General features: G+C 57.4%; 8 protein-coding genes across 8 annotated transcripts, besides 1 other annotated feature; all 8 read left to right on the top strand.

Moving 5' to 3' along the window:
- Positions 1–4,257: 4,257 nt before the first annotated feature.
- On the top strand, positions 4,258–7,383 carry LPMP_220090 (mRNA cap methyltransferase, putative; the record flags this gene model as incomplete). Its single annotated transcript, XM_010700709.1, has 1 exon — positions 4,258–7,383. The coding sequence occupies one exon, from the start codon at positions 4,258–4,260 to the stop codon at positions 7,381–7,383; it is 3,126 nt and encodes a 1,041-aa protein (XP_010699011.1).
- Positions 7,384–8,287: 904 nt separating this feature from the next.
- On the top strand, positions 8,288–9,034 carry LPMP_220080 (heat shock protein DNAJ, putative; the record flags this gene model as incomplete). Its single annotated transcript, XM_010700708.1, has 1 exon — positions 8,288–9,034. The coding sequence occupies one exon, from the start codon at positions 8,288–8,290 to the stop codon at positions 9,032–9,034; it is 747 nt and encodes a 248-aa protein (XP_010699010.1).
- An 803-nt stretch (positions 9,035–9,837) lies between these two features.
- Positions 9,838–10,367: a repeat region.
- Positions 10,368–11,234: 867 nt separating this feature from the next.
- Positions 11,235–12,104, top strand: LPMP_220070 (hypothetical protein; the record flags this gene model as incomplete). The annotated part of the gene is made up of 1 exon (XM_010700707.1): positions 11,235–12,104. One exon carries the CDS (start codon positions 11,235–11,237, stop codon positions 12,102–12,104), a length of 870 nt encoding a protein of 289 aa, XP_010699009.1.
- A 915-nt stretch (positions 12,105–13,019) lies between these two features.
- LPMP_220060 (transcription factor-like protein) lies at positions 13,020–15,338 on the top strand (the record flags this gene model as incomplete). Its single annotated transcript, XM_010700706.1, has 1 exon — positions 13,020–15,338. One exon carries the CDS (start codon positions 13,020–13,022, stop codon positions 15,336–15,338), a length of 2,319 nt encoding a protein of 772 aa, XP_010699008.1.
- A 1,524-nt stretch (positions 15,339–16,862) lies between these two features.
- Positions 16,863–18,275, top strand: LPMP_220050 (hypothetical protein; the record flags this gene model as incomplete). The annotated part of the gene is made up of 1 exon (XM_010700705.1): positions 16,863–18,275. The coding sequence occupies one exon, from the start codon at positions 16,863–16,865 to the stop codon at positions 18,273–18,275; it is 1,413 nt and encodes a 470-aa protein (XP_010699007.1).
- Positions 18,276–18,900: 625 nt separating this feature from the next.
- Positions 18,901–19,731, top strand: LPMP_220040 (hypothetical protein; the record flags this gene model as incomplete). The annotated part of the gene is made up of 1 exon (XM_010700704.1): positions 18,901–19,731. One exon carries the CDS (start codon positions 18,901–18,903, stop codon positions 19,729–19,731), a length of 831 nt encoding a protein of 276 aa, XP_010699006.1.
- A 1,191-nt stretch (positions 19,732–20,922) lies between these two features.
- Positions 20,923–21,489, top strand: RPL11 (60S ribosomal protein L11 (L5, L16); the record flags this gene model as incomplete). The annotated part of the gene is made up of 1 exon (XM_010700703.1): positions 20,923–21,489. One exon carries the CDS (start codon positions 20,923–20,925, stop codon positions 21,487–21,489), a length of 567 nt encoding a protein of 188 aa, XP_010699005.1.
- Positions 21,490–22,142: 653 nt separating this feature from the next.
- LPMP_220020 (hypothetical protein) lies at positions 22,143–22,580 on the top strand (the record flags this gene model as incomplete). Its single annotated transcript, XM_010700702.1, has 1 exon — positions 22,143–22,580. The coding sequence occupies one exon, from the start codon at positions 22,143–22,145 to the stop codon at positions 22,578–22,580; it is 438 nt and encodes a 145-aa protein (XP_010699004.1).
- Between the last annotated feature and the right edge of the window lie 200 nt (positions 22,581–22,780).

Genomic DNA, 22,780 nt, shown 5'->3' with positions numbered 1-22,780 from the left:
TACCTGTCATCCCGTACGTGGCGGATTGGACTACGCCATCCCACCTCACTCACACCCCGACGACTCCCCCTTACCTCAAGCCCCCTCCTGCGCCGCCCGCCGCTGCATGTATATCGGAATCGAAAGCGAACAAAATAGACAATGGGAAACAGACAAGGTAAAACAAAAAAAAAAAACACACATTGTTGTACTTCTTGTCGCTTAATATTTCATTCTATGCAGTCAGAGCTGTGACAACAGGTTGTAGCCTGCGCAGCCCTCCATGTACTCCACTGAATCAGGGATGCGGTATACTCTACTGAGTCTGTCTTATCCTCGAAGAGGGTATGGTACCCAGCGCGGAAGGTGAGAGGAACGGGAAGGGGGAACTCAAAGCACACCGTTGAAGAGCGAGTCTCTCGCTCATTTCGAAGTGGTGTAAGGAAAGGAGAACAATGGATACTTCTGTAAAGTGTAAATGCGCGAGGGGCAAAGAAAAGTGGAGGCCGCGCTTGCGGTGCAAGCGCTGAAAGAGGGACAGAAATGCTGTTTGTCCTCACCATCCTCAGCAGGGGGTATCGCTAGCCTCAGCTCGGTGTCTCTCTGTCTCTCCGTCTTCTCAGGGCTTGCATTGGCAGCCTTTCAACGGCCAACCACACGAACACCTGCGGATGCAGATGCACGCGCTCAATGCCAATTCACTTTTTTCTTCTCTTTTTTCTGTGCTGCCCTCGTGACGCATTAGTTTTTCTTGTCGTCCGCCCACCTCTACCCCTTTGTACAGCGCTAGCCCAACGATCGTCAATTGCCAGAAACGTTTGCTGCCCCTGACGGACACGCACACCGGAGTTGAAACAGGGAGTGCGTCTTTTGATTTTTTTGATTCGTTTCTTCTCTCTCTCTGTTCTTTCGTCTGTCGTCGTGTCGTGTCCTCTCGTCGCCCACTCTCTTCCTTTGGGGGTGGGAGGGAGAGCGTAGTCCTATATGGCTGCGGCGTGTGTATCGTTTTGTGTGCGATTCCGCTCACTCCTTCTCCCCTCTTCCCTATTATTTTTATGGATGACACGCACACGCCTATAAGCACTTAAGTCAGTGCCTGGATGAGTGGGATGGCCTGCATACCTTTAGGCGAATGTGTGCGAGTCTTTTCCTGTGTAGTTGAGTGGCCCATGATGGGGTAACAGTAGCCCAGCGCATGCGTGTCGCTGCATCTCTGTGTGGTTGTTATCGCGTGCCTCAACTGCTGTAGTAGTTTCGGCTTCTCTCTGTTTGGATTCTGTTTTACCTCATGACGGTTGCACGTAGAGAAGTGGAAGGAAAAGTCAACCAGGAGGAGTCTGCGATAAAAAAATGGGGGGAGGGGAGGGGGGTGCGGGCGAAGGAGCAGCGCAGAGCTCGTACAACATGTAGCTCACTGTTTGCTACTCCGATATCATCTCAAAAATGCACAGTGCAGGCAGTGAGTAGCGCCCTTACGCGCATTCTCTTCCCTCCCCAGCCTTGTCCCTCTACGTACTCTGTTCCTTCATTTTGTTCCTTTTTCCAACTTTTGCCTCTCATTATCTTTCTCTTCCTCTTGCCTTTGCCTTGATGTTTCTTGCAACCCCGTCCGCCCCTCCCCTCGCATAAGAGAAAAGGCGTCCAGTTGTGTGCGGCGTGCCGTGGCAAACGTGAAGCAGTACGCGCGCATCTGCAGGTGCTTGTCGATGAGGATTCAAGCCGAGGCGGTAGAGGATGGCGCACAAGCAAACAAATTTCACGCTCTGCTGCATGTGCAGCAGAATCGCGAAAAAGCATCACTAAGGAGACTCCCTCCAGCCCCTTGACTACTACAACTGTGTGGGCGGTCCGTGTCGCCGCGTGTCTTCTTCTCTGCTGCTGGAGGATTTCTTCTACTCATCAGCGTAGCTTAATCGCTGCGTCTGGACTGTGGGCATGTGTGGATTTTTTCTCAGACTGCGTCGCACTAAGCCCGAGGTGAAGCCGCCGAATGATCGGGTCAACACGTATGCCCCCCATTCCCCCTCCTCCGTTTTCTCCTTTGCCGTTTGTCTCAGCGTTTCCTTTGTCACTTCCCATTTTCATTTCCCCTATCTACACCTCGCCTATCGTGGCAGGTGTGTACTACACGGGTGCAGATACACAAAACGACGTACGTCGTTTCTCTTTCCGTTTGCCTTTTGCTCCTCTCACGTGCCTCTCTGGAGTCGATGGGGATGCTGCAAGCTGTGCTTTTCTTTTCCTCAAGGGGCTCAGGAGGGCATTAGATGTGAACAAAAACCATTCGTTAGTTCAAGCTCTCTGTTTCCTTTTTTTACTCATTTTTTTTTCTGTTCAAGGCTGCCCTAGACGAGCCCCGCGCATTTGCTGTGGTACAAGTCTACGTCGCCGTTATGCCGATTGCTTTGCCCCACCTCCTCAGCCGTCTCCCTTTAACTTTTTCGCTCTTGCCTGTGCATGCACGGGTGCTTGCCAACAGCTGTGCATTTGGTTGTCCTCTTGGCGCAACACGTGGTGGTGTAGCGCCTTTTCACTTTTTTCTTTCCACCACACCGATTTAGCACAGAACAGCAGACAAAGAAAATGCCGCAGCTAGAAGCAGAATGAAGCCTCTGAGGGAGAATCTCTGTTGTTGTCCCTCTCCACTTTGTGCTTCCTTTCAAGACTTCGCGCATACCAAGAGGAATCGTGGTACCAAGCGAGGCATCAACGACAATGCTGCTTTTTTCCCCCTTTCTTTGCCTTCTTTCCCAAACGGCTTATTTGCTGAGAGGCGTCTCTTCGCATTCGTTATGTACACGTGCCGTTACCTCCCAATGGCCTTCCTCCCTCCCCTGCCGCTTCCTCTCCACCCCACTCCACAAACACTGTAGGAGGGTGGGGGCGCGAGGACCTGTGCGTGAATATGCGCCACCAAATGCCGCTTCTCGCTCTCTTTTCTCGCTTCGGAATACATCCCTTTTACGTCCCCACCCACACCCCTCCTTTTAGTGGACAACTTCCCTCGTTTTTTTTCCCCCTGTTTACCCACTTCTCGCCGCTCCTGCTTTGCATCTCTTCTGTGTGTGGGCGTAGCATGGGAAAGCACTCTGCGAAAGCTAGTGCACTTTCGTTTCTCTTTTTCCTTGTTTCGGCAGCCTGTGTGGATACGCTTGGTTGTACTGGAGCTCAGCTGCGATTGTGCTACCCCACTTCTCCGTTATCTACCCGTTTCTCCTCTCTTGCTGTGCCACACTTTATCCACTTCTCCCCCTTTCACTCCATCTCACTCATTTGCATCCATGTGAATGGAGAGAGTCAGCGTCGCGGTGAAGTACCGCAGCTTGAATGAAAAGCACTTCTTTTTTTAGCCCCCCCCCCCCCACGGCATTGTGTGGGGTGAGGAGGAAAGGAAGGGAACGTGTGCTGTGTATCCTGCACAGCGCCAAGCAATTGATTGTCACCTGTCGTGGGTGACTTTCCATGTCAGCGATTTCATCTTTTTCTGTCCTGTTCTTGTTGTGTATGATGGCGTTGTTTAAAAGCGGCGCGCTGCGCGCTCCGTTAGAAGACGTGGTGAAAAAAGAAACACGTTCTGATGTCACCTCGGTAGCAGCGTGCTCGCTGTCGCCTGCCCAACTGTGTTTCGTTTACGTCCATTTTTTTCGAACAATACGGTAATTCAGAGTAAAACGACGGAAATCAGAAACACACTTGTCCGCGGCTCGCATTACATCAGGTGATTGTGGCGGCTGTTGTACTCTTCTCCACGCCCTCTCCACTCGGTTGTCGTGTGCTGGTCTGACATTGCACTGGCATGCCATGCAGGATCTCCTGTTGCGTTTCTGACAAGCGAGCAAAATAGGCACAACCACGGAAGAGAATGGCGCAGCATGTGACCGCCATCGACCTTCATTCTCTTGCCCTGTTTTTTGCCCCAGTCGCCAATTCAGTGACAACGTACCCTCTTCGGCGATCCCTTCTCCCTCGATCCTTCTTCTCCTCTGTGCTCACGGCACCACCTCACACACACACACAACCTACGTCTGACATTATCTGGTCAGGTGTTTTCCTCGCCTTGGTTCTTCGTTCTCGACGCTTCCTACTTTACCATCGATCAGGAGCAGAGGGACGGGGTAGTCTATAGCACGCGTCAGCAGCGGAGCACCCTCACGAAGAGTAGAGGGGGAGAAAACGGTCGAGGTCACACTGGTGGGCGCCGGCGTGTTGTGCATTTGCTCTCTCTTACTGAGACCGACTCCAGTAGCACTTAAGCTTGCGTCTTTCTCTCAGCTTCCAATGCAGCTGCAAAACCTCAAGGCGGTAAGCGAATTAAACAAGGATAAGCCGCATCGCAGATGGTGCTGCCAAGCAAATGACGCATGGCACAGTGCCATTCACGCCGATGACGACACCGACGTCTCTGAACTACAAATGGCCAACGTGGAGGTCGCACTGGAGGGAATGCTGAGCGGTGCATCGCTGCCGTCCAGTGAGATGCTCCAGTGCGTCCTGCGCCACGCCAATGTGACGACCAACACGAATTACGCAGAGTTCCCAGGCCCGATGTGCACGCCTCTCTGCAGGAAAGACATCGTTCGCCTACGTCAGCACGCGTACACGTTCACGGAAAAAAGCGATGGTATCCGTGTAGTGGTGGTTTCCATGTGGAAGCCTCGTTTCCCCTCATGGATGGCCGATGACACAGCCGATGCCAGCGCTTCGTCGGTGAATCTTTCTCACCTCACAAGCATCTTGGCGTTAGAGCAGGCACGCCGTGCGCTACACTGGCGTACCGATCAGAGCAAAGAAGCTGCTGCTCGCGTGTCCCTCTCTCTTGGAGGGCGGAGCTGTTCACTCGAGCCGCTGTCCAAACTCGAGCCTTGTGAGTCGGAGTGTTTCACACTGACGGTGGCGACTGACACTGATGATGCTTCGTTCTCAGCAGTGACGTTGCAGCGCCACCAGCGTGGCCGCCATTTCACCTACGCGGTGGACCGCTCGCTCGACGCGGTTTACCTCTTCATGGATGATCATACGACTCTTGGGTATCATACCTTCGTGCTGGATGCAGAGCTCATGTCGGTGCACCGGTCTGTGACTACCTCGCCTGGAGTGCCTCGCTTGGTACTTGGGGCATTTGATCTCTTCTCTTACGCGGGGGCAGCAGACAGGGTCTTGGTGAACTTGGCAGCGTGCACCATGGCAGACCGCTATGATGCGCTCAAGACGCTGGTGCAGACCTGCGCATTACCTGTCACCTCTGACGAATGCGGGTACGTGTCCTGGTACGTCAAGGACATGTGGGCTCTCTCTGATATTGAGGACTGCCTGGCAAAGCTGCGCTACTGCACCGAGTCGCAGTGCTTCCTCTACGAGGGCCCTTACGGCCCAACGGAGAATGATGGTCTTATCTTCACACCCAACGACTTCCCTGTGGCTGTGGGCTCCAGCAACGTGCAGCTGAAGTGGAAGTGGCGGCACCTTCTCTCCATCGACTGGCTTCTCCAGGCGTCTGACAAGCAGCCCGACATGTACATCGTCTCTCTGTTTTTCATGAAGAAGAACTACGGCTATCGTGAGGACGTGGCAGGGCACTGGCGGTTGCGCAAGCCAATGCACATCCTCAACCCGCGCGGCTTTGAAGTCCCGGTAGACGCGGCTGTAGTAGCTGAGTGCGCCTTCGACTCAGAAACACAGCAGTGGTACATTCAGCGCCTACGACCCGACAAGCTTGGCGCCAACTCTATCATCACCGCCATCTCGGTGTACGAGAGCCTCGTGGAAAACATCTCCCTTCCCCACCTACTCGAACTATTACAGGTGAAAACGGCGGAAGCGAAGAGGCAAGCCGACACCTTGGAGTGCGCCGCCCGCCCACGCGTCGGCGCAGCAGATGCATCCGGGATGGTCTCCAGCATCGTGGACGCCGCCGAGGCCGAGAAGTTTGTAACAGCCAAGTTAACGTTGCGCGCCATTCGTGAAAGTCGCGGAAACGCCGAGCTTTACCTCAATGTCTACACAAACAGCACGAACAAGACGGTCATGCATCCGCTACCGTTTCCTCTTCGAAAGATACGCGACTGCATCGGGCTTGGCTACCACCCAGGTGCCGGTAGTGAGGCACTGGTGCCGAGTCTTGAGGAGGCGCTTTACATTCAACTGGCGAACGCTGGTGGGTGTTATGCGTGGTCGGACTACGTGGTCGACGCCTCCTATGACGGCGACAGTGGCTACTGGGAGGTCATCCACACCAACCCTCATGGGAACAACAAGGAAGCCATCTTCGACAACGTCATCGAACATCTTGACTGGGTCTTGCGACACCGCACAGCGCCGGAGGCAGCGACTCTATTGCAGCGCCGGAGGGACGCGCCACTGGTGGTGAGCCGCCCGCCCAGCTTCGAGGCAACTCAGCACACGAACAGGCACTACAGCAGCGTCGCGAAGGAACTAGTCAACGCGGAGCGCAGTGACCTTCGCCGCTTCAACAACTGGGTGAAGTCTGTGCTGCTCACTACCACAGCAGCGGCCATCCGGGACGCACTTAAGCCTCCGGCAAAGCTACATGTGTTGGATGTCTGCGGAGGTCGTGGCGGCGACCTGCTCAAGTGGCAGCACATCCGCCCCGCCTTTCTCTTCATGACGGATGCCTCGGTTGAGTGTGTGGCGGAGGCGGCCGCCCGCTACAGCACGTCCGAGGGACAGAGCGTGAAGGTGGCCCACGGGAAGAAGGGATTCCCGGCGTTCTTTGCCGTGCACGACGCCTTCGACGAGTCCTCCGGACTGCGGGAGGACCTCCTTAAGCGGGGGCCATTTCAGCTTACCTCATGCCAGTTCTCGATGCACTATGGGTGTCGGTCAAAGGAGGGCATGCAGTATTTTGTCAAGGCTATCGCAGACTCCTTGGCGCCGCACGGGCGCTTTATCGGCACCACCGTGAGCGATGCAGAGCTTCTTATCCGCGCAAAGGAGCACGGCGCAGAATTCGGCAACGACGTGTACGATGTGCGCTTTAGCGCTGAAACGTTTGCGGAGCTAAAATCCGTGAACTTCGAGCCTTCTACCTTGTCGTTTGGAACCCCGTACGTCGCAAGAGTGGAGCGCAGCGTGCAGGACATGACGGAGTACCTTGTACCATGGGACGCCTTCGTAGCGCTCTGTGCGGAGCACCAGCTCACGCTCATGCTGGAAGACAACTTCATGCACTACTACGATCAGCACAAGGACACCAAGGCTGGCAACGCGATAGCGCTGGAGCAGTGCCGTAAACGCAGCAGCAATGGCGACGTCGTGGACTCTCCGCTCTCACCGAGCGAACGAGCTGCGGTGGGGCTCTACCGACTTTTTGTGTTTGAAAAGACGAAGGTGAAGCTCTCCCGCTGCGGGCCGGCAGAGGGTAGGCAAGGCAGACGCGCTGAATGAAATGACAGGAGTACTTGCTCGTTCTTCAGCGGTGCTGTCGCATCACCCGCACAGCCACTCTCGCCCACTTCTCTACTACTCCGCATCGCGCGTTCTGTCGAGGGCGCGGAGAGCAGAGGGAGGCTGCCAAGAAGAAGGGGACAAAGACATGCATTGTTTTATCACAGAGCCAGCACGAAAATCACAAGACAGTCGCCGCTGAAAACTGCCGTGGCTGGTGAAGGCAGTGTGGCGGCTGAGCGGTCGACTCTCTGTGTGGGATGTTTTCTCTCCAAGCAAGGCCCTAAAGGTGCTCTCACCGTCATTGTCTGAGTGGGTGAGACGGACTTTACTGTCTCCAGTGTGTGCTCGATGCACGGCAATGTCATCTTGCTGTTATTCTCGCTCTCCCTCGCTACTTTCATGTATCCCGCCTCTCCCCTCTCTCTCTCTTCTGCTATGGTGCCCTTGTGCTTTACTGACGTTTTTCTGCGACCTCACACCCTTCCTTTCTTCTTTGCTCTTGGACGCCTCTCTCTATTGAATGCGCAGGTGTGAGTGTGTGTGTTTGTGTGTGGTCGCGTGAATTGAATTTATTTTGCTTCTCCTGCTTTGACCCCTCCGTTTGCGCTTCTTGTAGTGTATTTTTTTCTGGCAATCTAGCGGTGCAATGTTCGGATCAGGCATGGAGGAGATGCTGAACGCCATGCTCAACGGAGGCATGGCGGACCCCGTCTTCAGCGGCGGTCGTGGCGGGCGAGGGCAGCGCAGTCGACGCGGTCGAGATGCAGCATACGCCCTTCCTGTCACCCTTGAAGACCTTTACAATGGCAAGAGGGTGCAGGTGGATCGAAGGCGCACCGTCCTGTGCCCCGACTGCAAAGGTAGCGGTTCCAAGAAGAGAAACGCCCCACGAGGCGGCAACATGTGCCCTGTGTGCCGGGGCAGCGGCTCGCGTGTGATAGTGCGGCAGATGGGTATGATGGTGCAGCAGATGCAAATGGTGTGCGACGCGTGCCAGGGCTCCGGCGAGCACATCGACCCGCGCAATCGCTGTAGTCGCTGCTCGGGCAACAAGACGGTCGAGGTGGATGCCGCGGTGCAGGTAATCGTGGAGAGGGGCATGGCGCACCGCCAGCGAATCACGTTTCCGCGGATGGCTGACGAAGAGGTTGGTGTGGAGCGCACCGGTGACTTTGTGGTGGCGCTGCAGCAGGTAAAGCACGACATCTTCACCCGCGACGACTGTGACCTGCACATGCGGCACCACCTCTCCCTCGCGGAGGCGCTCTGCGGCTTTCAATTCAAGTTCACCCACCTCGACGGCCGGGAACTGGTGGTGCGGCAGGCACGTGGAACTATAACAAAGCCGGGCGATGTCAAGTGCGTCATCGGTGAGGGTATGCCGGTGCACAGGCAGCCCAGCAAGTTTGGTAACCTGATCATTGAGTTCGAAGTCACCTACCCAGATCGCATCGAGTCGGCGCAGCTGCAGCTGCTCCGCGAAGCGCTGCCGCCGCCAAAGAGTGTGCGCGCGACTGCGGACGAGGAGACCGGCGAGGTGTGCTACGTCACTCGAGAGGACCTATCCATCTTAGAGGAGGAGATAAAGAAGGATGAAGAGGCGGAGGAGGATAATGAGAGCCCACAGCACGGGTGTGCGGCGCAGTAATCGCCGTCAACACGGTGTGAAGAGTGCAGGGAAGCGTAGTGGTGGTAGCAGTGGGCGCGTGGTGGTGTACCAGAGGGAGAAACCTAAGGCGAAGGGTGTGGGCGTATACACATGAATGCCCCTGAGCCTCTCTTTAACTGTGTGTGTGTGTGTGTGAGCCTGAGCACTATTCGGCGGACCATGGTCTCTCTCGTTTTATTCTTCTCCTTTAGAGGCTGCCTCCCTCTGCCCCCTTCTCCCTTCCTTCACACCTGCGCCCTGGGTGCGAGTTGCCTGCTTACTGGGCTTATTTCTCTCTCTGTGATGTCCATGCGGATGTGCGGCATTTCTCGTCTTTATTATTTGGCACCATCGCGGTGCGTTTTCGCCCGCGCCATTCGCCCCTCGCGTGTGGTGCGCAACGCTCTTCTGTGGTGCACAGGGAGCTGCAGGGTGCAAAAGTGTGAAGATGTGATAACTCTTTAATATCTAAACTACTCGATGTGTGCTCTTTTGCTTTTCAGTGCCTGGGTGGCATTTGGTCGGTACGCGTGAGTTTGTTCGTGTGCGGGTGTGCTGCTGATCCGTTCACAGCGTATTGGGCTTGTGCGCCTCTGCGATTCGCTTTCCACTCCTACCCTCTCCACTGCTCTTTTGGACGTGGAGGGCAGGAGGGGTGGATACATTAGCCTGTTATGGTCGGCGTCACCCACGCACATCGCTTGTGTGCTTTTATATTTTGTTGCGCTTCCGTTGTCTCCTCCACTACTTCTTGTTTCCTGCTCTCTGTGCCTCCCTGGCGACGGGGTGGGGCGCCGCGCCGTGCGTGGTGTCGGGGACCAGCAACCCCCTCTATGGGGGAGCCAAGCAGCCCCCATTCTCCCGTCCCTTGCTAATGCAGTGACCACCTCTGGTGATGGCAGGCCCACGCGCCCCCAACGCGAAGAGGTCAGAACGGTGTGTCGCTGCTGATGTCGGTGGCCAGGTTGCGAACGGTGCTGCGCCGCGCGTCGACCTTCGACAGGGATCCGACTTGCACCATTCATATGATGGGCGAAGCGTTAGTCTGTCTCGAGGGTATCCCATCCCGCCATCACTGCGTTACTGGTGTGGGGAGCCGGCCCCACCCCGAGAGGGGCGCACCACGTGGCGGCTGGCACGACGGGCGCGGCTGTGAGGTGACCAGCGAAGGGGATGTGTGTGTGGAGAGTGGGGCAGAGACCCTGCTCAGATGACTGGGTTATCGCCTCGCTTTACCGCGTCTCCACCGCTCTTTTGCACAACACGATGGCCTGTGATGACGCGTGTGGAGGGGAGTTCCATTCATGTTGTATGACAGATGATGAACACAGTGCAGAAAGCAAAGGCGTGTCGAGGTAGTGTGCAGCAGCACTGGGGTCCTGCGGGGGACACACATCAGCGAGCTTGCTCTAGGCGTCCAGCCGTGTTCACTAGGCGAGGCTTTTCGAGTACATTCAGGACCTCCGCGCATACTGCAGGCCCGCCGTACCCCTGTCCGGAGAACTCTCCATGACTGCGCGTGCAGTCCCCACCGCTCGCACGCCAATATTGTGCATCCAGGCTGGGCGCACTCGCAAGAAAAAAGCACTGAAGACCCGCAAAGCCAGACCCACATCCCCATCGCCACTTCACTGCAGAACACATCCCGATGAGTGAGGGGAGGGGGATGCACGTTGACCCCGTTTGACGAAGAGTCGGCTGCTTTGCAAGAATATCGAGGTAGACAATCCGAGCAAAAGCGATGCCTCCTCGCCGCCTTCTGCCTCGAAGACGCGCCACTGCTCCGATGTGTACTGAGTTTGCGTGCTCATGCTCTACCAACGCAGCCACCCAGACCTACGTGCCCCTCTCCCCCTCCCCACCACCACACACACACATATATAGACACATACATGGGTGCACGTGATGTTCTTTCCTCGAACGCCACTTTCTCGCTGCCGTCTCCTCAGTCCTCATATCCTCTTTTTCTATCCACCTCTAATCAAGGTATTTGTAGGCCCTTGCACGTGCACTTTTGGTAGGACTGTTTCCCTCTGATGTGCTCAGTAACCGTGGGAGGGGGCGAAACACCAGGTCAGCTGCCACGCGAGCTCTGCATGACTGTATTATCTGAGGGGCCTCTTCTCTGATGTGATTTCCTCTTGACTGCACTGCCACGACAGTCCACGGCACTCTACCCCACGTGACGGAGCACAGGCTCATGAGTACCCATGTGGTTACAGTGTGTTCACGGTGGGTGGATCACGAGGTGACGTCGGCCTTACGGCAGCGCCGCGGCGTGCGTGTAGAGGTGAACGAAGAGCTGCAGCACTGCGACTTCGCATGCGGTGCTTCGTCAGTGCTGTACTGCGACGTGCAGAGCGCCGGGGTGCAGCGCGATCAAGCAGCGCTAGTGCTCCGCGTGCAAGGGGCGCGCCAGCGCTGTGGGACGCAGCCCGTGATTCTCATGATACAAATGAACAGTATTGCCGAGGTTCCTCTGGAGACGCTCTCGTGGCTGAATCTTGAGTGTGGCGTGGCACAGCAGTGCGGACTTATCCTCGTGTGGTCGGTCAGCGACGCGGTGCAATACCTGGCGAGCCTTGCAGCGTCCGCAGTGACGTCCTTAGAGTTTAGCGGGGCTGCGCGTGCGCGTGTTGGGGATGCGCCACTGCCAATGCTCATTGAGGCCCTCACACAGACGCCGCAGGTGGTCACACGAAGCGACGTGGTACGCATTGCCAATCGGAAGACATGCATGGCAGATGTGCTGATGAGTGAGGCGTCAGAGTGGGCGGGCATTGCAGGGCTTGGACACAAGAAAGCGACTCGGCTGCAGCACCTCTTTCGCACACCATTCCTTTCTTCGCATCAGCGGATCGACTCCTTTGTAGAGGCTGCCGGCGACAGCAGTTTTGCCACCACGTCTAAAGCGACAGAATCGAATTTCACACAGTCGACAGGGGAGCCCAATGGGTGGGCGACAGCCACCCTCCCCGTCGACACGGCGGTCACCACCGACGGAAAACGTCGCATGATGAAAGCGCTGCAACGGCGGCGTGACGAGGAAGACGAGAAAGGTGACCCATGAAGCAATGTCCGCAATCAGTGTACGCACACCCGCCGCATTCGGGCGGCGCATTCATACTCCATAGCGCTACAGACCACGTGCATTGTGTAGGTGCAGTTGTTGTTTTCCTCTTTCTGCTCCTCGATTCTACTGTGGTGTCGGGTGGGGGCGGCGCACACACGTCTATCATCTGTACTGCTGAAGATATGGTGAGTGTGTGTCTCCTCTGTTCCCTAGTGTCCTCCACCCCTACCACCACCACCACTCATCCTTCGAGAGAAGCTAATACACGTACACCACCGCCATATAGCCACAGGCAGGCGTTCTATCCCTCTCCATTACGCCGCCTTCGCTCCCCCACCCCCCTCCACTTGGGTCCCGTGTGAGGCAGAGCTTTGGTGAACACGAGGTATCTGCCACCATCACGGGCGGCTTCAGTTTTGTGCACCTACGTGTGTGACTCCCTCTGATCACCAACGCTGCTCGCCTGCCATCCCACTTTGCTGTGGTCGTGTTCCCCATGCATCACCTCCCCACCATCGCTTCGCTCTTTCTTCTTTGATGAATGATCGCCCAGCATCGCACCCCTCACACTCACCATAACTGACTCACATACGCATACGCAGCTTCACGAACGCGCTGTTTACACCTCCACCCTCCGCTCGATCGACTTGTTTCGAGCTTGGCCGGTGAGAGCAGCTCCGTTTGCCGAACGCATGTGCCCTCGCCCCTGTGCTCTGTTGTTCACGACAGAGCGAACGGAGGACAAGCAGACAACGCAGCGCCCACTCTGCTGGATTGTGTTATTTTCTCTTTTCTGCGGCTGCTCTCCTGCGGTGTCAGTGGCAGCGGTGTTTGCTGCGCTTTGTCGGTGTCCCTCCTCACCTCTTTCTGCTCCTCGGCCGCCGGCTTTTTGTGTTGTTGTTTGTTTCTACAATGGCGGACCCTGGCGTCGAGGATGAGCGTAGTGCTCGCGTCGCAGATGAGCTGCGGCGGGAGGTGTACGAGTGCCCCAGCTGCTTGGAGCCTGTGAAGCAGCAGCAGCCGATTTGGTCATGCCATGCGTGCGTCCAAATCTACCACTTCGCCTGCATCCGTCGATGGGCGCAAGTGGACCGCGACACTGTTGTCTTTTCCTGCCCGCAGTGCCGCCACGCGCAGCCGAAGCCGCTGACGGATTTGTGCTTCTGTGGGAAGGTGTCAAAGCCGAAGTACGACCCGCTCGTGACACCCCACTCGTGCGGCCGCCTCTGCGGACGTGTGAGGCCTTTTTGCACGCACAGGTGCCCTGCTCAGTGCCATCCTGGTCCCTGCCCGCGATGCCAGCTGCTGGTAGGGCCCCAGCCATGTCCATGCGGAGCAACGACCTACACCTATCCATGCGGGCAGCCCGATCCGGAGACGACGTGCAGCAATCCGTGTAGGCGCCCGCTCACGTGTGGGAAACATACCTGCTTACTGCCCTGCCACACCGGGCCCTGCCCACCTTGCTCGGAGTTGATGACCCTCATCTGCTACTGCGGCAAAACCACGCAGCAGCGCCTCTGCACAAAGGAGACAACGTTTTTCTGCGGCAGCGTGTGCGGCAAGACACTGCGATGCGGCCAGCACACGTGCACGCTACTGTGCCACGACGGCCAGTGCCCGCCATGCCCTACCGACCCCTCCAGCGTTCATACCTGTCCTTGTGGTGCTTCAGAGCTGGAAACCGTGCGGCACACCTGCACGGATCCCATTCCGCAATGCGGCCGGGTATGCCACAAGCTACTCTCATGTGGGCAGCACCGGTGCCAGCTGACGTGCCACCCAGGCACCTGCCCACTGTGTGAGTTGCGCGTCGACGTGTCGTGTCGCTGTCGAAAGGTTCGCAAGCGGCTGTCCTGTGCAGACTCGCAGAACTTCACCTGCACATACGAGTGTGGCACGAAGCTGTCGTGCGGGCGGCACAAGTGCAAGGTGGTCTGCTGCTCAGACCGAAACAAGACTCAAACAAATTCGCACATGTGCCTTCAGGTGTGCGGCCGACCGCTGCCGTGCGGGCACACATGCGAGGACCTCTGCCACGCCTCTGCGCAGTGTCCATCCTGCGTGCACGTCGTGACTGAAACACTCACATGCTACTGCGGCGCGGCGGTGCTTCGACCCCCACAGCAATGTGGCACACAGCCACCCGTGTGCAATCGGGCCTGCCGCATCCCACGCCCGTGCAACCACCCGGTAGGCCACAATTGCCACTTCGGACCGTGTCCTCCATGCGGGGCACTCGTCCGACGCTCGTGTCCGAGGCACAACACGTCGGTGATGCAGCTATGTGGTGTAGCGGATGTGGCGTGTGAGGAGGAGTGCGGGATAGAATTGCCATGCAGGCACTTCTGTGACCGCGCCTGTCACAGTGGCCCATGCGTCGAGGAGGCCAATCCGTGCCATCAACAGTGCGATCAGCGGCACGAAGAGTGCGGCCACCGCTGCGCCAAGCCATGTCACGGCACGACGCCGTGCCCGCCGTGCTCGGTGTACCTGAGGTGCACGTGCAACTGCGGTCGCGTGACGCGCAGTCTTCCATGTGCCAAGGTGGGCAAGCGGAAGGCGGAGGGGCCAAACAAATTTGCGGTGGTTGTCCCATGCGACGACGACTGCCTCTTCACCCGCCGACTGGATGTGCTCACATCGCTCAGCAAGACAAAGAGCGAGAAATTTCTCTACTCCCTCATGCTGTGGGACGCTGCACAGCAGGACTCGAGCGCGGTGCAGCGGGCAGAGCGCCAGCTGATGAACTTTGTCGAAGGGAACGAGTCAGTTGTTTCACTTCCGCCAGCGAACGCCGAGACCCGTGCGCTTGTGCATTCACTTGCCAAGTACTTTCACGTTCACTCTGAAGGCATTGACAGAGAGCCGCACCGTTCATGCCTGCTGACCAAAACAAGCACCACTGCGCCACCGCCTGTGCTCCTCAGTGACGCGGTGCGGGACGCACAGATGGACCCGCTGCAGTTTCTGATGCAGCGTGCGAAGCCGTCGCTCAAAGGGAAGCTGTGCCTCGTCGTTAGTGGCCACAACGTGAATGAAATCTTGCTGGCGTCGCTGTTGAGCGACTTGGCCGGACGATTTGTTATTGCACCGCCAGAGGTTGGCAAGGATGGCGCGCGATCGTTTCTTATTGCCTTCACGACGCACAAGCGTGCGGAGGAGGCGGTGAAGAAACTGCAGGCAAGCAGCAGTCAGCACATCTTCACTGTAGCTCGCGCTACTGCGTAGGACACGTGGCATGACCGCACTTCGGTACAACAAAGACGGCAACAGGGACGGGCGAGCAGCGCCAAAGCGCACACAACAAAGGGACGTTAGAGGGACTGCCACGGCACTGTACAACACATAGTGCTGTTTCCTCATGAGTATTATGTGTGGACAAGGTGGGTGGCTGTCCGTCTGTCGGTAATTGTTTTCCGTTTTACACAACGACAGTGATTCTCTCTTAGCTCTTCACCGCCCTATTAGGCCCAAAGGGGGTTTCCCTTTTTGTTTCGCTAACCTTAACTGCAGGGGAAGACATGTAGATAATCGGCTAACCGCTCTGGCGCTTTCCTTGTCTTTGGTTCTCTCCAGTATCAGTGGTGATGATGGTGGTCGTTATGGCAGTGTACGCTACTTCGTCGCTTTTGAGCTGAGGCTGTTGTTAACTGCGAGGACACGAGGTCGAGTCCGTGACGCTACAGGGTTTACTGTGCTCTTCTCGTGTGCAATTTTGGTTTGGTTGGGTCGCTTGCCGTGCGCCTTGTCTCTCCTTCTGTCCCACCCTCTCTCTCAGCGGTGGCGGTGCTCTCCGCTCGCTGCTGTCTTTTTCCTGCCAACACCTTTGCGCTTCGTTTCGTTCCCCCTGGTCGCCCTCTTTTTTTTTCCGTTTTACTCACCGGCTCTTTGCCTGTTCTGTGCTGCCTCTCATAGCGGTGTTGTAGGGGTAGTGGGGGGAGACCTCGACCTCGTCTGGTCACGGAGCGCTGCGATACCAGCAACTCTTGTTAGGTGCGCAGCAGAGTGATCTTCGAAGTGTGGACGGCAAAGGAGAAGAAAAGCACCGAACAACTGCCGCACAAAGAAGAGAGAGTCCCCTTTTCCCAAACGCACGCACTCGCGTGAGCAACCTCCAGTCTAGTAAGTCGAGCGTTGTGGCACCAGTGACGTGCGTCAGCGTAAATGTCGGCTGCACTGACAGGTGCGAGCCTCATTTTCGTCTCTCACTGCAGAGCACGTGAGTGCCATGGTCCCGTCACATCAACCTGTCTCCCTCTCTCTGTACATGTGTGATGATCTGTTGCATAACGACTCGGCACTTACGTTGCCGACGCTTTTCCTCGACGGCCGCTCGCATGCACGTCCATGGCGAAGGACCGTCCCCGCAGGCGATCCCCCCGGGTGTCTGCTGTAGCATTCTTTTCTTCTTTGCTGACATCTGACGTTGTCGGCACAGGTGGCACGCCTACCGCGCGCTCCAGATACCCGCACACCGGCATTCCCTTCACGCGTATGTCTTCCACGCCGGTAGAGCTCCCCGTACTCCAATCGGACACGTCCCAGCTGGCACCTGAAGCGAAGGTGTGGCGGCCCGCGACGGTGCCATGGAAGCCGGTGGATACAAAGCAAAAGGCATGCTCAGCCTCACCCACGCCCACACCCGATGGAAGCGGTGCCCACTCGCTGCAGCGGGCGACTACTGCCTTGGTGGATAGTGCCAACAATAGGAGCGGACGCATTGTCTCGCAAACGTTAGGGCTGCCTCGGTGGATGGGACCACCCGTGCTGACCTCGACGGCTGCCTCGGAAGAAGAGGGTGGCGGCCCTACAGCGCTAGTCCCTAGCATGGAGGAGCGTTGGAGCACGTTTCAGCGACTTACACGGGCGAGCGAGGCGGCGTTCCGGGGAATGAGCGAGGCCGCTGCTCGCCAGAATGCCGACATTGCAGCCCACCAGCAAGAAATCGCTGCCTACCAGGAGAGTCAGCGCGCTCTTTTCACACAACAACAGCAGCGACTCGACGGTCTGACGCGTGAGTGTACGCAACTCCGGCAAAGCGAAGCCGGTATGAAGGAAGTTGTCGCACATCAAGTAGAACGCCTTGTTGTCTTGGAGAGTGAGCTTCAGGCTATGCGCGTGCAGCTTTCGGAAGCCCGGCTCCTCCACGCGCAGTGTGTCGAGGAACGCAACAGGCTTCAGCAGGCCTGCAAGATGCACGAGGTCCACACTGGCGAATTGCAGGCAGCGCTGCGGTTTGCCGAGGAGGTGGTGCGTTCAATGCGGCATACAGTGGGCGCGTGTGAGCAGGAAAAGAATGAGGCCCTCATGCATCAATACAGTCACTTCGAGTCCTACCGAAACGACCTCGTCGCCGCCTACGACCAGCGCGCCATGGAGGCGCGCGATGAGTTCACCAAGCGGGTGGAGTCCCTTCACGTTGGCATGCTAGAGACCGTTGCGAAGCGTGAGGAGCAGCTCAGGGCAACCTGGGAAGAAGCAGCGGCGAGACTGCGCCACGAATACGACGAGTTGGTCAGGCTGGGACAGCAACGGAGGGCGGCAATGGACACGGAGCTACGAGAGCGGAAGGAACAGCTTGAGCGTGACAAGGAGCTCATGCGAGCGCAGCAGCGCGAGGAGGCGGGAACGATGGAGCAGCGCTTCCGTGCACGCGAGGAGACGCTGCTCGACGACATTTCTCGCCGCGAGCGCGAACTGCGGGAACGGGAGGCGGCCCTGCGCGCAGCCCAGGTACAACAGGAGGCCGATGTTCAGAGGCGGCTACAATCGAGAGAGTCAGAGCTGCGGGCGGCTCATGACGCCGCTCTGAAGCGCATGGCGGACCAGGCAGCTGCAGAGCGGGAGAAACTCTCCGAGAACTTCATGGAGCGACTTCAACAGCTGTCAAACGCGCACATGCAGCAGGAGCGGGAGCTGGAACGCATGCACCGTGAGAAAGAGCGGGAGATGGCACAGCGCTACCGTCTGAGTGCGCTCGACGGTGGTGATCGTGGCGAGGTCTACGATCGCCGAGCGACCGAGTACGGTGTGGTCGGCCCCAACATGGCGAAAGAAGCACTCTTGAAGAAGTTTGAATCAGTTGAGCAACGCCAGCGTGAACGCTCTGACAAACTGCGCTCTGCATTTTCCGTTCAGGAGAGCGAGCCACGACCCCCGCTATGAGGAGGACGGGATGTGATTAGTTAAAGAGGAGAGTGCTTTGCTCCTTGGAGGCATGCGTGATGCCGAGTATATTTTTCTTCTTTCTCTTCCTGCTGCACATGAACAAGCGTTTTGCTCTTACGTCCCGCAGTGCGACGTTGCTGAGAGGGGGAGCTTGAGTCGGTTCGCTCGTATGCTGACCTCCTTTTGTTTCTCGGGTGTCGCAGCCGTCTTGCACGCACTTGCCCACTGAAAGCCGAAGCGTAGCCGCTGACAGCTGCATGTTGTCAACCCACACTGTTGATCTTCGCACTAGCGGCGCCGTCGCGCGTTTTTACCTGGAAACCCTGATACTGATGGGTGGGAATGCCATGGCACATCAGCCTTCCGCTGCGGTTGGAGTGCACCTTCGTAGGGGCGTATCGCACGCCTCCGCGCCTGACTGCACTCGTTGTCGTCGGGGTTGATCCCGTCATCCGGTGTGTTGTTGTTGGAAGAGGAGGCGGCGGGGGGGATGTACGCCTTTGGCAACGTTGTTCCGAATCTCCTCCTCTTCTCTCTCCTTGCAATTCTCCCGCGCACGAAAAGCTTCCGTTCTGCTGAGGGGAGGTGAATGTGGAAGCTGGCGAGTGCTCGCCTCAATGTGATGGTGGCGCCATGTGTGGAGTATCAGTACGTGGCGATGAAGGGCTGCTACGGGCTGGTGTGTAAAGCCGCTGACACCGCTAGAGACGGTGAGGTGCTGGCGGTGGTGCCGTGCCTGGCGTGCACCTCACCTTTCATGGCCCTCGCATCACCATGGGGCCAACAGCTCGCTGCCGCTCTACACACCTATACCCTGGAGGAGAATGGTGTGAGAGTGACGTACTCGAAGGAGGCGGCGCTAACAACGGCGTTCACAGCCCTCGCCATGCAGCCGCGCAGCCCTCTCGAGGCGTACCTGCGCCAGATGCGGCTGGAGGAAGGCGACTGTGCTTCCCTCATGGTTGCCTTGGGTCCGGAGAAGATGGTGCACATGAAGAAAATCGACGTGTTGAATAGCGTCGTGATCGCGCACATACACGAGGATCTGAGCCGCAGACATATTCACGTGCCCATGGCGGACCTTTTGCGAGCTCACCGAGCGTGCGCCAGCCGCTGTGTTGATGTTCCAGGTGGTGAAGAGGTCTTTGGCGGACCATCCTTGGTGCCGGTTGTGGATCTCGTTAATCACGGCATCACCGAACCCAACGTGATGGTGCACATGGAATCGACCCACCGTTTGGGCCCCTTGCTGCGGCGCCATAGCCGGCTGAACATCATGGATAACCTCGTGAAGGCCGACACCTTCTGTGTTGTGATGCGGGCCACGAGGGACGTGATGGGAGGCACCGAATTCACGTACCCCTACGCCGACCCTGCTGAAGACCCATCCTTGTACGCAAACAAGTTGTACTGGGCCTCCCGCTTCCGGTTTGTTCCGCCCGATGTGACGTAGCTGCAGCGCGACGAAACGAAGTGTAGAAGAGGGGGGGGGTCGCTGCTGAGGAGTGTGTTCCTGGCGGTTGCATGTGCGTCTTCGTTGCCTTAGTTCCGCTTCTTGACAGAGATCTCTGCAATTATGAGTGATCGCTGAGCCTACCCACTCACCCCACAGTGCGCACAAGTCCTCTTCATGTGCAAGCACATCGAGCAGAGCACGATGAGGGAAAATAGTAAGAGGACATAAGGCATTTTACCCCCACTGACTACTCAATGACATGATCTGGCCAACTCACACGCGTCAGCACCACGAAACGAATTGTCGCACTGCTTGCTGGGTGAAGGCGAGGCTTCGTTGCGCGGCTGACACAATCTCATGCAGACACTTTCCTACAGGGCTCTTACCAACCCTACTACGTCTCTCCCCCTTTCTCCTGGATTTCTTCCACTGCCCTCCCCATCACTCTCTCTCTCTTCCCTCTCGTGTAATGCGCTCGCGTGTCGGCGTACGCACTGTGTTAGCGTCTCCCAATGTCTCGACTGCCGCCCGTGGCGGTGCTGTGGGAAAACCTGCTAGAGGCAGCTGCGATGGCAGAACCGGCGGTGTCCCTTTCTCGAGGCCACCAACACCGACGTCGCGGGCGACGGCAGCAACGCAGCTCAGCGCGCTTCTCCGCGTACGCGTCGAAGCAGTACGCGGGGCATTTCTGGTGTGCAGTCCCGTGTCGTCCAGAGCGGGCATCGGCCAAGAAACGAGGGAAGAAGGTGACCTTCTCGCCTATTGTGTCAGTGGTGGAGTTCACCGTAGTATCCGCTCGCTAGCACGTATGAGTGGAGCTTGGCTGCATTTTCTCAGGATTAGGAAACGAACAAACTTAAGATAGAGTCTCGTGCCAACCTCCCGTGCGCGCATCGTCGCACGTGTATTCCTCCCGTTTCTCTACCCAGGTGTACGGGAGGAGGGGAGGGGTGGAGTTGCTGCACAAAGGGGACGGGATTCCGCCTAATCCGCCGCCCGCGCTCGGAGAAGCTGCATCCGAGTTTTTATTATGTCCATGATGGTGTCCACTTGTATCTCTTACCTTCCTTCTGCCCCCCCTCTCTCTCTCGCCACTTCGTTCCCCTCTCGCTTTCTTTTATTTTGTCGCATTCTCCTGCACTTGTTCGCGCTTCGTCTCGAAAGTTCATCAGACCGAAGACTGCAAAAATGGTCGCCGAGAGCAAGGCTGCGAACCCCATGCGGGAGATTGTGGTGAAGAAGCTCTGTATCAACATTTGCGTCGGGGAGAGCGGTGATCGCCTGACGCGTGCTTCGAAGGTGCTCGAGCAGCTCTGTGAGCAGTCCCCGGTGCTCTCCCGCGCTCGCCTGACCGTGCGCACATTCGGCATTCGCCGTAATGAGAAGATTGCCGTGCACTGCACCGTCCGCGGGAAGAAGGCTGAGGAGCTGCTGGAGAAGGGCCTTAAGGTGAAGGAGTTCGAGCTGAAGAGCTACAACTTCTCCGACACCGGCTCTTTCGGCTTCGGCATCGACGAGCACATTGACCTCGGCATCAAGTACGACCCCTCCACCGGTATCTACGGCATGGACTTCTACGTCGTCCTCGGTCGCCGCGGCGAGCGTGTGGCGCACCGCAAGCGCAAGTGCAGCCGCGTCGGACACTCTCACCACGTTACCAAGGCGGAGGCGATGAAGTGGTTCGAGAAGGTCCACGACGGTATCATCTTCCAGGCCAAGAAGAAGAAGAAGATGATCCGCCGCCGCCGGCGTTAGGCCTGTGCGCCACCCAGTCACTTCCGGTGACTCACACGCGCTCGCACACGTGGCCACACCGACCCCCCTCGAGTCTACTGAGCAGATAACGGTTTGCAATGTCATTTTTTGTTTCTTTTTAGTTATCAGCAGAAGCACAGCTGCAACGTTGGCAAGGAACGACGGTTATTCGGGAGAGGGTCTTCACACCCCTCCTGACGCGCACCGTGAAACGGATGTGGGCAACCGCGCGTTCTCCTCTCCGCCTGCTTTGTAGTGCTCGCATGGGTTCTCGGGCTTTGCTCGGTATTCCTCTCCCGCTGGCTGCAAAGTTACAAACGAGTGCTTGCGTGCCGAGATATCCCTCTGCGCAGTTGCAGACACGCGTTCTCGATGCTTCACATCCCTTTCGCATTGTGTATCTCCTCCTCCCCCTTTTCCCTCTATAGCCGTTTACTCCAGTGTATGCAGCGTCGTGTCGCGACCGGCACGTTTTTTTTTCTCTCTCTACTGTGCTACAACCTGAGTCGGGAGTTGACGTGCGCGTTGCTCATCCGCTCTCCCTATTTCTTGTGTTTGCTTTTTGATCTTGCGCACGGCGGCTGTCAAACCTTTTCACTAGCTATTTTTTTCCTTTCCTTTCCTGCGGAACGCTGGTGTGCGCAGACGAGGTCATGGCTGAGATAGAACCCTCCGCTGTACCCGCGGTGGTCGTCCTCGACTGTAAGGAAGTCGGCGTCACCATCAACTTGCAGAGCCCACCGACCGCGTCGAACTTTCTTGGATACAACCGCATGTGCGCGATGCTGGACAGCGACTATCTCATGCAGCCAATCAATGAAGCGCAGTACGACAGCGAGACACAGGCGTGTGTGGATCGCGTCACCAATGGACCGACGTCTTTCTATGATCACTACGTCCGCAAGCCGACGCGCAAGCGTGGCCTCGCGGTAGGGTGCGAGTCCCCGATGGAGCACGTGGCCATGAACGAGGACCTGCTGATGCCACCAACCCAACGCGACTTGCCCGCCGCAGGTGTGGAGGCTGGCGCTTTTAGTGATCCATTGACGCGCAGACTGGCGACCGGCCGCATGCCACTGCACGAGTGCTGAGGAGTGGCCATGCTTGGTTCTTGCGAGGGCTGTTCTTTCTCGGCTGCCGAAATCAGGATCGACACACCCCAAGACCACCTCGCGTCGCAGACGCCCAATCATGACCCCATCTCTCGCTTCCAAGGCGTCTTCAATGATGCCCAATCAGCACGTCGTTCTCGCGTGCGTTATTTACAGAGTTGTTTCCTTTTTTCATTATT

The sequence above is a fragment of the Leishmania panamensis genome (assembly GCF_000755165.1).
Source record: "Leishmania panamensis strain MHOM/PA/94/PSC-1 chromosome 22 sequence".
Lineage (NCBI taxonomy): Eukaryota > Euglenozoa > Kinetoplastea > Trypanosomatida > Trypanosomatidae > Leishmania > Leishmania panamensis.
The sequence above is the reverse complement of the archived record's forward strand: the minus strand, read 5'-3'. Positions and strand labels throughout refer to the sequence as shown.